Raw genomic sequence first — 18,407 nt, forward strand, 5'->3', positions numbered from 1 at the left:
GGTGAAATAAAATAAATAAATAAACATTGAAGAATCTCAAATATAAAATGTATATTTTTTGACAGGTACTGTATATATATAACCAATTATGAATGTTTAGCTGCTTGTTCAGCTTCGATTTATTTTACTGTTTTAATACGTAAAATAAATCGACTTTCCGCTAGTTTTGTATCCGTATTGTATTATTTATGAAGAAGCAATGTGTAGACCCATCGCTGTGATTTGCTGTGCTTTTTGACCCTCCGTAGGTCCCGTAGGTAGATCTCGTTGAAGATGACATTCAAAATAGGTACCGTGTAGCTCATTTGATCTAAAAGCTACATATTACTTAGAGTTGCAGATGGCGATGTTATGTGTAAACTCTAGATAGATTATTGTTGTCATTTGTTATCGTTTTAATTAGCTATTCGGTTTATTGACGGTGATTTCGTTAACTAGCAATAGTAGCTAACATTAGCTTGCAGGCTACAGCTGGTCTAACGCAGGGTTTTCTGGGTGCACGTTTTGGTTTTTGCCCTAGCTCGTCACAGCTGATTCAAATAATCAAAGATTGAAGATGGGTTGGTTATTTGAATCAGCTTTGTAGTGCTAGGGCAAAAAAAACTAAACGGTGCCCAGGACAGAGTTTGGGATACCCTGCTTTAACGAAACGAGTTCAGGGCTACACTGGCTGTCTCACTACAAAATAACTACGGTCTATGCTCTGAGATTACATTTGATTATTTTGCAATGTTAACTACATTGACCAAATTTCAAAGCCGAAGATGGTTTGTCCAAGAGATAAGTCGACTATTTGCACAAGTTTGCGTTAGGCACGAGTTCATTGGCAGCTTGTTGCTAGGGCTCAAAAGCAACTTGGCAGCACAGAGGAAAACAACTGGAATCATGAATGTCAGCACGTCCTGTGCATTGTGCGCCAAACCTCGAATTTCTAAAAAGAAAGAACTTTCAGAAAAGAAACTGGTATGTCATGATATACTAGGCAGATGGCTATCTCATATCCTCTGTCCTCATCACACTAGCCAAGCACACGTTGGTTTGTTTATATTTGCAATACCCAAGTTAGCTAGTTTGTTTAGATTGCTTGTTTTCTTGGTCTTCTGCTTGTTTTCTTGGTCATCTGCTTTATCATGCACTCACACATGGATAAGTAGATATTGATGACACTATGAGTTAAGATGAAACATTGGTGCTATGCCAGTCCAGTGTGATATGAGTTTAGACCAATGACTTGTGTATATAGACTGCAGGTGGCTAGTTAACGAAGCTTATGTTAATGTTCACTTTGGGTCTCTCTCTCTCTGTTGCTCAGACTCGCCACTTTGTGGACCACCGCAATGTAAAGCTAGTGGCTGGAGCAGGTGGAAAAGGGGCCTGCACCTTCCACAGTGAGCCCCGGAAAGAGTGGGGTGGACCAGACGGAGGGAATGGAGGAGATGGTGGGAACATAATCATCAAAGGTGTGTCAGACACACCGTCACACTCAAGTGTTGCACTGTTCCCAAACAGAATTGTTTATTAGAGGTCGACCGATTATGATTTTTCAACGCCAATACCGATTATTGGAGGACCAAAAAAGCAGATACCGATTAATCGGCCAATCTTTTTATTATTTACATTTTTTTATTTTTTTTATAATAATGACAATTACAACAATACTGAATGAACATTTATTTTAACTTAATATAATATATTGATAATCAATTTAGCCTCAAATAAATAATGAAACATGTTCAATTTGGTTTAAATAATGCAAAAACAAAGTGTTGGAGAAGTAAAAGTGCAGTATGTGCCATGTAAAGAAGCTAACGTTTGAGTTCCTTGCTCAGAACATGAGAACATATGAAAGTTGGTGGTTCCTTTTAACATGAGACTTCAATATTCCAAGGTAAGAGGTTTTATGTTGTAGTTAATATAGTATTTATAGGACTATTTCTCTCTATACCATTTGTATTTCATATACCTTTGACTATTGGATGTTCTTATAGGCATTATAGTATTGCCAGTGTAACAGTATAGCTTCCGTCGCTGTCCTCGCCGCTATCTGGGCTCGAACCAGGAACACATCGACCACAGCCACACTCAAAGCAGCGTTACCCATCGCTCCACAAAAGCTGCGGCACTTGCAGAGCAAGGGGAATAACTACTCCAAGTCTCAGAGCGAGTGACGTTTGAAACGCTATTAGCGCGCACCCCGCTAACTAGCTAGCTATTTCACATCGGTTACACCAGCCATTAGGTTGATAGGCTTGAAGAGCTGCTGGAAAAACGCACGAAAGTGCTGTTTGAATGAATGCTTACGAGCCTGCTGCTGCCTACCATCGCTCAGTCAGACTGCTCTATCAAATCACAGACTTAGTTATAACATAACACACAGAAATACGAGCCTTAGGTCATTAATATGGTTGAATCCAGAAACTATCATCGAAAACAAAACGTTTATTCTTTCAGTGAAATACGTAAGCGTTCGGTATTTTATCTAACGGGTGGCATCCCTAAGTCTAAATATTCTTGTTACATTGCACAACCTTCAATGTTATGTCATAATTACGTAAAATTCTGGCAAATTAGTTTGCAATGAGCCAGGCTGCCCAAACTGTTGCATATACCCTGACTCTGCGTGCAATGAACGCAAGAGAAGTGACACAATTTCAACTGGTTAATATTGCCTGCTAACCTGGATTTCTTTTAGCCAAATATGCAGGTTTAAAAATATACTTCTGTGTGTATTGATTTTAAGAAAGGCATTGGTGTTTATGGTTAGGTACAGTCGTCCAACGATTGTGCTTTTTTTGCAAATGCGCATTTGTTAAATCATCCCCCAGCTTTGCATCGATTATATGCAACGCAGGACACGCTCTAAACTAGTAATATCATCAACCATGTGTAGTTATCACTAGAGATTATGATTGTTTGTTATGAGAAGTTTAATGCTAGCTAGCAACTTACCTTGGCTTCTACTGCATTCGAGTAACAGGCAGTCTCCTTGTGGAGTGCAACGAGAGGCAGGTGGTTATGGCGTTGGAATAGTTAACTGTAAGGTTGCAAGATTGGATCCCCCAAGCTGACAAGGTGAAAATTTGTCGTTCTGCCCCTGAACAAGGCAGTTACCCCACCATTCCTAGGCCGTCATTGAAAATAAGAATGTGTTCTTAACTGACTTGCCTAGTTAAATAAAGGTATAAAAAATTGGCAAAATCGACACCCAAAAATACCGATTTCCGATTGTTATGAAAACTTGAAATCGTCCTTAATTAATCGGCCATTCCGATTAATCGGTCGACCTCTACTGTTTATACATTGTTTATAATCTCGTTACAATGTGTTGGTCTTCTGAGGTGCTCTCGTTTGGCTATTCAGATCAATATGTTGATCATCAGGAGATCCACAATAGGCTTACAATTTCACACAAGGATATAATCAGGCCGAAGAACATATTTTTAATTTGTAGGGATATTTTAACCAAGGCATTGGAGACGGTTTTCGTATGTGTACTTCAAGCCATCAAGTCCTATTTCCGAATATCTGTGATTTGCGTGCCTCCAGTCGACCTGCAGGTGAAATCCCTGGCGCAGGTCGCCCCCTTTTACAAAGGAGACAACGGCGATTCAGGAGGCAGTAAGAACTGCTACGGACGCAACGCCAGCACAACCTACATCGCTGTGAGTTAGTTCCCATGACTACAGCTGGGGTGTTCCTTTTAATTAGGGGTTCTTTATATTATTATTATTATTTTTTTTTTTTACTTTCGTTTAGCCGTGTAATTGCCACAAATACCAGATACTCAAATGCTGACTGTAAAATAGTGTAATTGAATATTGTTTGGTATTTTGTGATGGTGCAGGTGCCAGTGGGCACGGTGGTGAAGGAGCTAGGGAAGACGGTGTCAGACCTCTCCCAGCACAACCAGGAGTATGTGGCTGTGTTTGGGGGGGCAGGGGGAAAGGGAAACCGCTTCTTCCTGTCCAATGAGAACCGCGCCCCCATGACGGCCACCCTGGGAGAGAGGGGACAGGAGAGGGTCCTCCAGCTGGAGCTGCGCACCATGGCCCACGCTGGACTGGTGAGACACGGAAGAGGGATTCACTCCACTGACTAGGCCTATCTTATTAAATGTGGGCTGGTTAAAATAATGTTGTAGAAATATAAATGGTATGTAGTCTATCCCCCAAAAATGTATAACATTTTCTTGATTTACCTGTTGGTGTGTGTCTTCCACTCCAGGTTGGGTTTCCCAATGCAGGGAAGTCTTCCCTTCTAAGGGCCATATCCAATGCCAGGCCTGCTGTGGCTGCCTACCCCTTTACCACCCTTAACCCCCATGTGGGTATTGTCAACTACAGGGACCATGAGCAAGTGGCAGGTAAAGGAGTTTTTGATTTTAGTGTTGTATATTATGTTGGGCACAAAGGTTGGTGTTGTAGTTTACTGTCCCCATCCTCTTGTCTAGTGGCTGACATTCCTGGTATCATCTGTGGGGCCCATCTGAACCGAGGCCTAGGGATCTCCTTCCTGCGCCATATTGAGCGCTGTCGCTTCCTTCTCTTTGTCCTGGACCTGTCCTCCCCAGAACCATGGACTCAGCTCCAACAACTGCGCTATGAGCTGGACCAGTACGAGCCCGGCCTCACCCACCGGCCCCACGCTATCGTAGCCAACAAAATGGACCTGCCTGGGGCTCGGGGAAACCTTGAGGCCCTCCGGGGCCACGTGGCCCACAGGGTGATCCCTGTGTCTGCCCTCACAGGCCAGAACACAGAGGAGCTGATCCTGCACCTCAGGGAGTTATATGATGGCTATCTACAGACCCATGGACAGGGCAGTGGGCAGGACATGCCCACCAGGTGGTAGGTCTGCCCTGGAAAAGGACTGAAAGACTTCCATGCCTTTTCCTCACTGCGCCTCACCTGCTAAGTGTATTTTGTTTAAATTATAGATCTAAATAAATACACTGCTCAAAAAAATAAAGGGAACACTAAAATAACACCCTAGATCTGAATGAATGAAATATTCTTATTAAAAATACTTTTTTCTTTACGTAGTTGAATGTGCTGACAACAAAATCACACACAAATTATCAATGGAAATCAAATTTATCAACCCATGGAGGTCTGGATTTGGAGTCACACTGAAAATGAATGTGGAAAACCACACTACAGGCTGATCCAACTTTGATGTAATGTCCCTAAAACAAGTCAAAATGAGGCTCAGTAGTGTGTGTGGCCTCCACGTGCTTGTATGACCTCCCTACAACGTCTGGGCATTCTCCTGATGAGGTGGCGGATGGTCTCCTGAGGGATCTCCTCCCAGACCTGGACTAAAGCCTCCGCCAACTCGTGGACAGTCTGTGGTGCATCGTGGCGTTGGTGGATGGAGCGAGATGATGTCCCAGATGTGCTCAATTGGATTCAGGTCTGGGGAACGGGCGGGCCAGTCCATAGCATCAATGCCTTCCTCTTGCAGGAACTGCTGACACACTCCACCCACATGAGGTTGTCTTGCATTAGGAGGAACCCAGGGCCAACCGCACCAGCATATGGTCTCACAAGGGGTCTGAGGATCTCATCTCAGTACCTAATGGCAGTCAGGCTACCTCTGGCGAGCACATGGAGGGCTGTGCGGCCCCCCAAAGAAATGCCACCCCACACCATGACTGACCCACCGCCAAACCGGTCATGCTGGAGGATGTTGCAGGCAGAACGTTCTCCACGGCGTCTCCAGACTGTCACATATGCTCAGTGTAAACCTGCTTTCATCTGTGAAGAGCACCGGACGCCAGTGGCGAATTTGCCAATCTTGGTGTTCTCTGGCAAATGCCAAACGTCCCGCACGGTGTTGGGCTGTAAGCACAACCCCCACCTGTGGACGTCGGGCCCTCATACCACCCTCATGGAGTTTGTTTCTGACCGTTTGAGGAGACACATGCACATTTGTGGCCTGCTGGAGGTCATTTTGCAGGGCTCTGGCAGTGCTCCTCCTTGCACAAAGGCGGAGGTAGCGGTCCTGTTGCTGGGTTGTTGCCCTCCTACGGCCTCCTCCACGTCTCCTGATGTACTGGCCTGTCTCCTGGTAGCGCCTCCATGCTCTGGACACTACGCTGACAGACACAGCAAACCTTCTTGCCACATCTCGCATTGATGTGCCATCCTGGATGAGCTGCACTACCTGAGCCACTTGTGTGGGTTGTAGACTCCGTCTCATGCTACCACTAGAGTAAAAGCACCGCCAGCATTCAAAAGTGACCAAAACATCAGCCAGGAAGCATAGGAACTGAGAAGTGGTCTGTGGTCACCAACTGCAGAACCACTCCTTTATTGGGGGTGTCTTGCTAAATGCCTATAATTTCCACCTGTTGTCTATTCCATTTGCACAACAGCATGTGAAATGTATTGTCAATCAGTGTTGCTTCCTAAGTGGACAGTTTGATTTCACAGAAGTGTGATTGACTTGGAGTTACATTGTGTTGTTTAAGTGTTCCCTTTTATTTTTTTGAGCAGTGTATTTATTCAACTGTGAAAATGCAATTGATTTAATAAATGCGTTTCAGTAAATCTGATTCCTCATTGTTTTATTTACACAAGTACTGAGATCTGTGTACAAGGGTCAGTACTGATGACATCAGATAGTTATTGTGATCTCATATGTACTTGTTTTCCCTTATATCAACATCACACATTTTACCCCTTGGGGATGTCTAGAAACACACTTCATCAAAAATGCAAGTACTGGTACATCTTAGACATTTGGATTATTTTAACTACGCTGATAAAAAATATTAACGCAACAGGTTTCCTTATATGAACTGTAGCTCATTAAAATCTTAAATTGTTGCATGTTGCGTTTTATATATTTCAGTACAGGAATTCTCATTGATGCATCTGTCACCTTCGCTAAAGGATTTTTCTGTGTTTCTTGGTTGAAAAACAAAACAGCAGTGAGTTTCTGCTGACCTTTGACCTCTGAGAGCAAACTAGATCAGGTATGGGCTGGCACACCATGGCTAGGTTTCATTCTAGAAAACTGATCCCTCTGTCCTTGTTATATGGCAGAAACTAGGTGGAGCTAATGTATGTAACAATTAGAGAATAGAAGCAATTAGAGAATTAGAGAAACAATTAGAGAATAGAAGGGGATAAAATAAAATGTAGTGCTTGTGTTGTGGATGGGGTTGGGTCTAGTCATGTGACAAACAAAACAACATCAAATTTAAACTTGAGTGGGTGTGCAAGCAGGTTAGCAGGAAATAGCTAGGCTTTAACAGCAGTAGAGCTCTGTTGATGGTTTCTCACAGATCTTTCACGTTGGAACCTTTCAGATTTGTGTCTACTTATTTCTACTCCACTTAGAAACACAATCATCAGCCTACACTCAGACCAGTCAGTCAAATAAAAATGGACAAAGACAGTTGTACACTAATACAGCGTTCGTGCTATAAGAATTATCGGAAGCTCCAAGTTCCCTGTGGGAAATTTTGCTTGATAGACACACCAAATCGTAATTACAAGTGGGAAACTTGTGTTTGCAAGTTGTGACTTTTCACTCACTGACCTTTTACCTTTTCAACCAAAATATGACAAATCAGTTTATTACAATACATATTGACCTTATCAATATGTATAATGTAGCTAATTTGACCATATGTCAATGTTAAACAAGCTAGCTAATAACTGGGAACTCGGAAAGAAATGTGGTCAAATCATGACATCAGTGATCTTCAGGTCAGAAAGTCGGAACTCTAGTTTCCGATTTAGAATTCCGTGTTGGATGACCGTTCAAAACGATTTATCCTAATCGGATATCGTTTTCCCCCTAGTTCCCAGTTGTCTTGAACACGCTATAGCAGGAGATTTACCTAGTTGTTTTGAACGCGGCATTACAGAGACTCACCAACCAATCGAATAAGAGAAAGGAGGCCTAATCAGCCGGCCGGATAAAGAGTGAAATGTAAATTAGCCAATGAGTGTTAGACTGAGCAGCTGGATATCATTTAGACTAGCCAATCACAATAATGCCATAGAGTGGAATCTGCAGTGGAATATGCCGGAACATTGGCAGTGCATCCTGGGTAAGAAAACATTGACAGGTGTATGAGAACAGTCGAGATAGGGAGAGTATCGCGCAGGATGAAAGAAAGAGACCTGGATAGAGAGCCGCTGGGGTGTGTAAAAGCTTTCATCCTTGCGACAAATGAGAAATAGAACGACAATTCTAATGGCTTCTGAATGATGTTCGGGGAGTTAATGAGTTTAACACGGGTGCAGTGTAGTGTGTTGAGCATGGCCACTTCTGCAGCAGACGTCTGTACTTTTAAAGGATGACCCACGACACCTGCCCTCAGGGCGCTGTTATTGTGGTCTGCATGCTGCTGTTGCGTCACATGTTCATTGTCAACTCGACGGGCCTCCACTACAGCTCAGTTTGTTCTCCCCTGAGGTGAGGTGGAGTGCCTCCTCTCCACACATGTATTTAATGAGGACATTGTTGACCTGTGAAAAGGTCTACTTTTAATTATTGATTCATTCAGTATCATGTTGTTTATTCCATTTGGTTCTGCATTTGAAGTCTCTTTCTCTCCCACAGACCAGCATGTGAGAGAAATGGACAAAGAGAGTGAGAAGTGGGCCAGAATTCTGTGGGACTACCTTTGTCTGCCCCATTCTCTGGAAAAGGCAAGCCTTCATATCTGATTGTACAGACACATAAGATACGTTTTGACTGGATTTAAAATGAACTGCAATCAGAATTGTAAGCAGTATGATGCTACATCCTTCCCCATTATCTTTTGATTTGATATGATTATATGATGTGCTCTTCTGGCTTCACCAAAAATAACAACATAATGATCTGTACTCTTTTAGGATGATGTCATACTCCTAGATTTTCTCTCAGGGTTTTGTAACAATCAATGCTGTCACCTCTGTTGAATAATCATGTATGTTCTGTCAGTGATGTCATAATTTGAAATGCCATGATGTCCTTTGTTGAAGTGCCATAATCCTGTCATAGTGATGTCATAATTTATGTATCTGAAATTGCATCATAATCCTGTCTGATCTCAGAGTGATGTCATAATAGGCCTGGGTTGCCATGATGTGCGTGTGGCGGAGAGGTCAGCCGCTCTCTTCCTGGAAGGGTGGGCTCCTTGGCTGCTCTTCACTGGTTACCAAGGCAACCAGACTGCAGGTCAGCAAGACTGAGCATCATTCTCTCTTTCTGTCCCTCTTTCTGCCAATGCAAGAAAGCACAAAGGCACGCACACATACCATTTTTCTACCCAATGTCTCTAATGTCTGATGTGTGTCTTGTGTGGTCCAGGTGTGTGGTCGAGGCCAGAGGCTGACGTGTTCCTGGATGTGGCTCTGAGGATGGGAGTGCCCAGGGTGAACATACTGCTGGAGACAGAGGCCACCAACACTGGAGACAACATCTGCTTCTCATACAGGCTCCTCAAGGAGAGAAACATCCCAGGTGAGACTCTCCTCATTAGACACAATGATGGAGAACCTTTCTTATGAAATGTCTGTTATTGTTGTTACGTTATTCTACAGCTAGGGGGCAGGACAGCACAACTGAATCACTGGAACACATTTCAGCCAAGCCAATATTGTATTCCTATTACAGGAGGCTGTTGAGGGGAGGACGGCTCATAATAATGGCCTGAACGGAAAAAATAGAATGGCACCAAACGCATGGAAACCATGGAATGGCATCAAATGCATGGAAACCATGGCATGGCATCAAACGCATGGAAACCATGGCATGGCATCAAACGCTTGGAAACCATGGCATGGCATCAAACGCTTGGAAACCATGGCATGGCATCAAACGCTTGGAAACCATGGCATGGCATCAAACGCTTGGAAACCATGGCATGGCATCAAATGCATGGAAACCATGGCATGGCATCAAACACATGGAAACCATGGCATGGCATCAAACGCTTGGAAACCATGGCATGGCATCAAACGCTTGGAAACCATGGCATGGCATCAAACGCTTGGAAACCATGGCATGGCATCAAACGCTTGGAAACCATGGAATGGCATCAAATGCATGGAAACCATGGCATGGCATCAAACGCTTGGAAACCATGGAATGGCATCAAATGCATGGAAACCATGGAATGGCATCAAATGCATGGAAACCATGGCATGGCATCAAACGCTTGGAAACCATGGCATGGCATCAAACGCTTGGAAACCATGGCATGGCATCAAACGCATGGAAACCATGGAATGGCATCAAATGCATGGAAACCATGGCATGGCATCAAACGCATGGAAACCATGGCATGGCATCAAACGCTTGGAAACCATGGCATGGCATCAAACGCTTGGAAACCATGGCATGGCATCAAACGCTTGGAAACCATGGCATGGCATCAAACGCTTGGAAACCATGGCATGGCATCAAACGCTTGGAAACCATGGCATGGCATCAAACGCTTGGAAACCATGGCATGGCATCAAACGCTTGGAAACCATGGCATGGCATCAAACGCTTGGAAACCATGGCATGGCATCAAACGCTTGGAAACCATGGCATGGCATCAAACGCTTGGAAACCATGGCATGGCATCAAACGCTTGGAAGGCATGGCATCAAACGCTTGGAAGGCATGGCATGGCATCAAACGCTTGGAAACCATGGCATGGCATCAAACGCATGGAAACCATGGCATGGCATCAAACGCATGGAAACCATGGCATGGCATCAAACGCATGGAAACCATTCCAACCATTCCACTCCAGCCATTACCACGAGCCCGTCCTCCTCAGTTAAGGTGCCACCAACCTCCTGTGATTCCTATGTACAGTATGCTGATGTGTATTTTGTCTTGTACCCATTTGTGGTTGTCATGTCTACCCCAGCCAACAGGGTGATCCTGGTCCAGCAGCCCTTTATGGAGCGCAGGGTCTCTGCAACATTCCTGCGCCAGTGGCCTGACCAAGGGGAACACACGCATGCCATTGTTACCTCCCCCCAGATGGGCATCTCTGCCTACCCCCATCCCACTGTGGGCACTGCCGCGGACCTCATCACATACATGCTAGGTATGTACTCTGTCCATAATCCCAGGACTTGTGTGTTGTCTTAAAGCATTTAGACCATGTAAAATAAATATTTATATGGTAAGCCCACCTGTCATCTTTCTAGTGCAGGAATGTATGAAGGATTTCAGAATCAAATATTGTAAAAGACGTGTAGAAACAACAGACCAGAGTATGATGCTGTGAGTAAGGTGTAAACGTGTGTTCCAGGTGTTCTAGAGAGGATCCGTGACTACCCACAGAAAGGTTTCCAGGTGGAGCAGGAGATCACACCCAGTGCTCTCTCTGCCTACCACTGGTTCCTACAGGCTGGCTACATTCCCAAGTGAATACACAACACACACACACACACTTGTGCTTAAGTTTCGCTATGGGCATGTTGATGCTGCTGATGGTTGGGAATTTAACATTAAATGACAGTAAATTCATATTTTGCGAAGATGGTTGTTTCATTGATACCGTGACCTGAGGCGTATGAAAATATGCCACAGAACTCAATTTGTGCTTTCCCTTATTTACATACCATATAGAATATACATTAAAAGACAACCTCAAAATATATACACCCAAATAAAACAACTGGACTTAAGCCCAAGTGTTTAATTGATAATAATCTTAAACATGACCATCATATGTAACATCATTAGACTATTTTTATCTTGCCATATGTGGGTAAGAGATGGTATGTTAAAAGAATGACCTTTCTCTCTCATTCACCATTATAGCACTATTTCATTGCAGCCATCGCATTTGTAAAATCAGAGCTAAAAAGTAATTGACATTCAAGTATTTTCCACTCCATGTTGCTCACTTCCCTGGTCTGTTCTCAGTGCAGAAATCCATTTGTTTTTTGCTGGCTGGTCAAACCAGTGAGCCCTGGCCAGTGTACAATAGAGTAGAATGTAGCATGCCTGATATGTACAACCAGGCTCCCTACGGCACAGCTGTACATAGCTACTGCCCATGTAAGATCCATTGGTAAATTGCATTTATTTTCCTTCCAGCACTGAGTTCCATCTTGGTCTTTGTATTGGTCATTGATCTCCATAGTCCTGTGTATTTTATGCTTGAAAAAAAAGTAAGTTTAACATTGTTTGTTGTTATCCAGATTTTCCAAGAGGAGGTTTGCTGTTCTACCTCATTTTTAAGCATGAGTGATCAGTTCAATTTATAATCCATGAAAGCAGCCGGTACCTAGCCTGTTATGCCCATGCTAACTAGCCAGTCCTGGCAGAGCCTCTTGCCCAAGAGGGTGAGGGAGAGGTGGGCTTAGGATGCGCTGGGGTATGGGGTGTTGCAAATGGAGGCCAGCGTGTTGAACCTGGCGCCCAAGTAGAGTAGCTTTTCCTGGTCTCGGATGGCAATAGCACCCAGCTGGAGGTCGGTCTCTAGGTCCCCCTCTTTAGCGTAGGGGTGGGGGGCATAGTCCCCCAGCTCCTCTCCGGGAATCTGCAGAATTAACATCCTCTGGAGAAGGGAGGGATTGGAGGTCACAAAAAGGTTAATGAAGGGATAGAGTTCACCAGATAGATTTAAAAAATAAACATTAGAAACAGTTTTTTTGTTTTTGTCACAGTCATGATTGTTTGACTGTTGCACATTGTTACATGATTGAGTAGAGTCACCAAGGGCCTGGTGTTATTGAGAGAATAATTTTCTCCCCATGAGGAGTATCTTGTTTTTGTCATCATTGATCTGCTCATCGTTGACCCCTGAGTGATCAGAAACATACTCTACACACACAACCAATACAATGCAACATTAATCAAGTCAACTACTTTTTCTGAGAGTTCCACAAGTTTAATTGAAATTTTAGATCTTGAAATACCTGTCCATAACCATTGGAGTAATTTTGTGGGCGCACTCTGAAACCAAATTCAAAATGTTGCTGTAGTTCAGTGCCACTGAAAATGTAATTGACAGGTCAAAAGTGGATGACGGTAGTAGATTTATTAGACTTACAGTGCCTTGCGAAAGTATTCGGCCCCCTTGAACTTTGCGACCTTTTGCCACATTTCAGGCTTCAAACATAAAGATATAAAACTGTATTTTTTTGTGAAGAATCAACAACAAGTGGGATACAATCATGAAGTGGAACGACATTTATTGGATATTTAAAAAAAAATTTAACAAATCAAAAACTGAAATTGGGTGTGCAAAATTATTCAGCCCCCTTAAGTTAATACTTTGTAGCGCCACCTTTTGCTGCGATTACAGCTGTAAGTCGCTTGGGGTATGTCTATCAGTTTTGCACATCGAGAGACTGACATTTTTTCCCATTCCTCCTTGCAAAACAGCTCGAGCTCAGTGAGGTTGGATGGAGAGCATTTGTGAACAGCAGTTTTCAGTTCTTTCCACAGATTCGATTGGATTCAGGTCTGGACTTTGACCATTCTAACACCTGGATATGTTTATTTTTGAACCATTCCATTGTAGATTTTGCTTTATGTTTTGGATCATTGTCTTGTTGGAAGACAAATCTCCGTCCCAGTCTCAGGTCTTTTGCAGACTCCATCAGGTTTTCTTCCAGAATGGTCCTGTATTTGGCTCCATCCATCTTCCCATCAATTTTAACCATCTTCCCTGTCCCTGCTGTAGAAAAGCAGGCCCAAACCATGATGCTGCCACCACCATGTTTGACAGTGGGGATGGTGTGTTCAGCTGTGTTGCTTTTACGCCAAACATAACGTCTTGCATTGTTGCCAAAAAGTTCAATTTTGGTTTCATCTGAGCAGAGCATCTTCTTCCACATGTTTGGTGTGTCTCCCAGGTGGCTTGTGGTAAACTTTAAACAACACTTTTTATGGATATCTTTAAGAAATGGCTTTCTTCTTGCCACTCTTCCATAAAGGCCAGATTTGTGGAATATATGACTGATTGTTGTCCTATGGACAGAGTCTCCCACCTCAGCTGTAGATATCTGCAGTTCATCCAGAGTGATCATGGGCCTCTTGGCTGCATCTCTGATCAGTCTTCTCCTTGTATGAGCTGAAAGTTTAGAGGGACGGCCAGGTCTTGGTAGATTTGCAGTGGTCTGATATTCCTTCCATTTCAATATTATCGCTTGCACAGTGCTCCTTGGGATGTTTAAAGCTTGGGAAATCTTTTTGTATCCAAATCCGGCTTTAAACTTCTTCACAACAGTATCTCGGACCTGCCTGGTGTGTTCCTTGTTCTTCATGATGCTCTCTGCGCTTTTAACGGACCTCTGAGACTATCACAGTGCAGGTGCATTTATATGGAGACTTGATTACACACAGGTGGATTGTATTTATCATCATTAGTCATTTAGGTCAACATTGGATCATTCAGAGATCCTCACTGAACTTCTGGAGAGAGTTTGCTGCACTGAAAGTAAAGGGGCTGAATAATTTTGCACGCCCAATTTCAGTTTTTGATTTGTTAAAGTTTGAAATATCCAATAAATGTCGTTCCACTTCATGATTGTGTCCCACTTGTTGTTGAGTCTTCACAAAAAAATACAGTTTTATATCTTTATGTTTGAAGCCTGAAATGTGGCAAAAGGTTGCAAAGTTCAAGGGGGCCGAATACTTTCGCAAGGCACTGTATATAGCCTACCTTGTGCAGAGAGGTTCCTCGTTGAAACTGTTCCCGTTGCTCTTGGTATGAGGAAAAATACCCTGAATATCCTGAACATACCGGTGCTCGCATACTGGTGGACTCCTGTTCAGCCTGGGGAAAGAGAGTATCATATTTACTTTGCATGAATCAACAATTTTCCATTTGCCAAATATGCCCAGTGTGAACCAAAACAGTACTGATGAATGGTGATTAAATATGGCTGGTTTCCTAACCGGCATCTTGATTGGTAGAAAATCAGCTTTTGTTCCCAGCAGACTGTCCACTTTGAGTGTGATACATGTAGACACCTATGATCAAAATAGCATATTGTGTGATGGAAAAAAGCAATGACCAGAGATGAATGTGATGGTAATGTCTGTTGTTACCTTGCAATCAGTTCCTGGGATCTCAATGTTAGATTTGATCTGACGTTCTTCAGAGTTTTCATCTGTAGGGATCAGCTTCAGTTATTTTTTTACTGGTCAACAGGAGGGACAACAGTAGAAAACCTAGGAGGAACTCACACTTGAATAAATACAAATCTCCACACACACTGAAGTTCTAACGAGCTATACCAAATCAACACTAGGTGGGGGTGTAGGCCAGTATGTCTTTCTCAAGTGTAAGATTCAGATCAGTGGTGAAGTTTCCCCTAGGCACAGATCTAGGATCAGCTTCCCCTCCCCAATCCTAACCTTAACCATTAGTGGGTAAAATGCAAAACTGGCCCACAATTAACATCTAGGGGAATCTTCACCCTACTCCTAAGATTGACTTACTTAGCAGTAGCAGCGTGACACCGATGACAATCCCTACAGCCCTCGCTCCAATCTTGGTTCCAGAGGCCCTGCCGAGACTGCAGCTGGCCACCAGAGCAGTCATACACGGTGACGGATAGATTGTGGAGGGCTCCCTGACCCTGCTGGTCCAACACCATGAGCAGCAGGTCGTAGTGACCTGCGTACCCTGGGTTCTCCTTCACCAGGTTCACTGTGTATCCTGGAGGGATGTGTAGTAAGAAAGAGTCATTAACAGCATTAGTTTAGCTAGTTTATGACTGCATGAAGTGTAGGCTAATAGTATGAGACTTGGGCCTACTTGAGGTGTGTGAAACCTACAATAGTGGTGTGTAAAGGTCAAAGAGACCATATGTAATAATGGATGAGGAATGAGATTCCAGATTGTGTACACACTTTAAAAAAGGTGCTTTCAAGAACCTAACAGGGTTCTTCGGCTGTCCCCATAGTAGAACCCTTTTTGGTTACAGGTAGAACCCATTTGGTTCTAGGTATAACTTTCCACCGATGGTTCTACATGGAACCCAAAAGGGTTCTATCTGAATCCAAAAACGGTTCTACCTCGAACCAAAAAAAGAGTTCTCCTATGGGGACACCCGAAGAACAGGTTTTGACGGTGTGGGTGAAGATTGGCGGATCGTTGACATCCTCCACCGTGACTGTCACCTGATGTTGTGCACTGAAGTCCACAAGCAAAGGGAAAAGGTGATCAGAGGAAAGCGTGTAGATGCGAGAAGGAATTCTACAACGAGCAAAATTATCATGCTGTTTGTATGTGGCTGCTATGAAAGGGAACTGTGTTTGCGTGTGATCAGGGGTGTATTAATTCCGCCGATCCTGTTGAAAAACGTTTCTTAGACGTAAAGAATTGGGGATTAACATACCTGAATTTGTCCAATAGAATCTCTTGTTTGCAACTATTGGACTGATTACACCCTAGATCAGCTAGACGCAGACAAGAGTGTGCAAGGCGGTATTGGATGTGTCACTGTCTGCCACCTTCATTACAAAATGTTCCTCTCGACCTGTTCACCTAAGTTGTAAACTTTCATTCATAGACTAGGTTTTAGCAACCTCATAAGTATAGAGAAATATTAGTATCATGTAGTAGACTAAACCTATCGATGTTACATTGAGCTGGGTGAATGGCAGTCTATTACCAATATGCTGTAATAGAAATGGCCATGCTCATAAAAAAAACCCATTAATGTCACCGACTGCCATTGGTAATTTAAATCCTAGTCTGAATGAAGACAGATGGTTCGGTCCCTCTCACAATAAAACTCCTATTCCACAAGTCACCAGAGGGAATCTCAAATGGTCTTCCCAAACTGTGTCCAAATTAATAGTTGCGCATGATAAACCACTGTGTCTGTCTGCCCGTCAGTCCATTGACCCTGCATCCCTCTATTCAGCAGATAATCGATAGCAAACATCAATCCTTACCAGTATCATGAGCAGACATGTAGTTGTAGTCATCCCCATCATGTATCCAGATGTGTGAAATTATGTTACTCCAATGCCACAGAGTGTGGGCTTGATCCCTAAGTACAATACAGATACAGGCCACCTGAGGTGAAAACACAGCTCAAGAGACGTGTCCTGGCTTCAGTATTTATCTCTCTCTTGCTCTCTTTTACTGTCTCTCTCTCTCTGAGGCCTTAGTCATGCAGTAACTACAGTACCAGTCAAAAGTTTGGACACACCTACTCATTCAAGGGTTTTTCTTAATTGTTTTACTATTTTCTACATTGTAGAATAGTGAAGACAAACTATGAAATAACACATATGGAATCATGTAGTGACCATAAGTGTTAAACAAATCAAAATATATTTTACATTTGACATTCTTCAAAGTAGCCACCCTTTGCCTTGATGACAGCTTTGCACACTCTTGGCATTCTCTCAACCAGCTTCATGAGGTAGTCACTTGGAATGCATTTCAATTAGCAGGTGTGCCTTGTTAAAAGTTAATTTGTGGAATTTATTTATTTCTTAATGCATTTGAGACAATCAGTTGTTGTGGCAAGGTAGGTTTGGCAAGAACCGCTCAAATAAGCAAAGATAAATGACAGTCCATCATTACTTTAAGACATGAAGGTCAGTCAATCCAGAAAATTTCAAGAACTTCAAGTGCAGTCGCAAAAACCATCGCTATGATGAAACTGGCTCTCATGAGGACCGCCACAGGAACGGAACACCCAGAGTTACCTCTGGAAGAGGATGCGTTCATTATAGTTAACATTAGAGTTAACTGCACCTCAGAATTTGCAGCCCAAATAAATACTTCAGAGTTCAAGTAACAGACACATCTCAACATCAACTCTTCAGAGGAGACAGCGTGATTCAGACTTTCATGGTTGAATGGCTGCAATGGAACCACTACCAAAGGACACCAATGTGAAGAAGAGACTTGCTTTGGCCAAGAAACATGAGCAGTACGCCATCCCATTTGGGTTGTGCTTAGTGGGACTATAATTTGTTTTTCAACAGGACAATGACCCAAAACCCACCTCCAGGCTGTGCAAGGGCTATCTGACCAAGAACGAGAGTGATGGACCCCCACATTTTTTGCAAAAAAAAAAAAAAACATTCTTTGGGCTTGCCTGTTTTGCATGTTATTTTGGTATTAATACGTGTCACATATCAGTTTGCAAACAATGTACAAAAATAATTAGAATTGAGTTAATAAAACCAAGTACAAACATGGTCTCTTTTTTGTTTTCTTGAATAAGCAGCTACAAAATGCAGGTGTTTCAGCCTAGCTCAGTGATTTCTGTGGTGATGGGGCAAGCCAGCAGAAAATACGGAGTGTCCCCATGAGTGACAGTATTCTGTCCCTCATGGGGACACTACATCACTGCAAAGTCTAAGGGGAGACCTCAAACATTCTAGCCCCTTGGGTGATGCCCTAGAGTTACATTAGAAGTGCCCATCCAAGAAGGGTCAAGGACATTAGCCACAGATAAAATGACATC

At 43.2% G+C, this 18,407-nt stretch overlaps 2 protein-coding genes across 7 annotated transcripts; one reads left to right on the forward strand and one right to left on the reverse strand.

Annotated features, from left to right (window-relative positions):
• The first annotated feature begins 220 nt into the window (after positions 1-220).
• LOC110492396 (mitochondrial ribosome-associated GTPase 2) lies at positions 221-11,478 on the forward strand. Of its 5 annotated transcripts, XM_021566675.2 has the most exons (7): positions 221-963; positions 1,313-1,460; positions 8,581-8,669; positions 9,060-9,183; positions 9,316-9,468; positions 10,871-11,053; positions 11,261-11,478. In XM_021566675.2, the coding sequence occupies exons 1-7, from the start codon at positions 730-732 to the stop codon at positions 11,377-11,379; spliced, it is 1,050 nt and encodes a 349-aa protein (XP_021422350.1). In that variant the 5' UTR covers positions 221-729; the 3' UTR covers positions 11,380-11,478. The 5 variants fall into 5 exon arrangements, with proteins under 5 accessions (XP_021422350.1, XP_021422349.1, XP_021422351.1 ...); XM_021566674.2 differs by lacking the exons at positions 8,581-8,669; positions 9,060-9,183; positions 9,316-9,468; positions 10,871-11,053; positions 11,261-11,478 and adding exons at positions 3,547-3,662; positions 3,845-4,063; positions 4,225-4,363; positions 4,451-5,068 and having other exon boundaries at positions 223-963; XM_021566676.2 differs by lacking the exons at positions 221-963; positions 1,313-1,460 and adding an exon at positions 7,735-8,065.
• A 2-nt stretch (positions 11,479-11,480) lies between these two features.
• LOC110492397 lies at positions 11,481-17,091 on the reverse strand. Of its 2 annotated transcripts, XR_005036561.1 has the most exons (6): positions 16,876-17,091; positions 15,412-15,631; positions 15,019-15,141; positions 14,866-14,940; positions 14,630-14,743; positions 11,481-12,517 (listed from the first exon to the last, which is right to left on the reverse strand). XR_005036561.1 is itself a non-coding variant. In XM_036947375.1 (5 exons), the coding sequence occupies exons 3-5, from the start codon at positions 14,869-14,871 to the stop codon at positions 12,320-12,322; spliced, it is 318 nt and encodes a 105-aa protein (XP_036803270.1). In that variant the 5' UTR covers positions 14,872-15,141; positions 15,412-15,631; positions 16,876-17,091; the 3' UTR covers positions 11,481-12,319. The 2 variants fall into 2 exon arrangements, 1 of the variants encoding a protein (XP_036803270.1); XM_036947375.1 differs by having other exon boundaries at positions 14,866-15,141.
• Positions 17,092-18,407: the final 1,316 nt, after the last annotated feature.

The sequence above is a fragment of the Oncorhynchus mykiss genome, chromosome 16, assembly GCF_013265735.2.
Source record: "Oncorhynchus mykiss isolate Arlee chromosome 16, USDA_OmykA_1.1, whole genome shotgun sequence".
Taxonomy (NCBI): domain Eukaryota; kingdom Metazoa; phylum Chordata; class Actinopteri; order Salmoniformes; family Salmonidae; genus Oncorhynchus; species Oncorhynchus mykiss.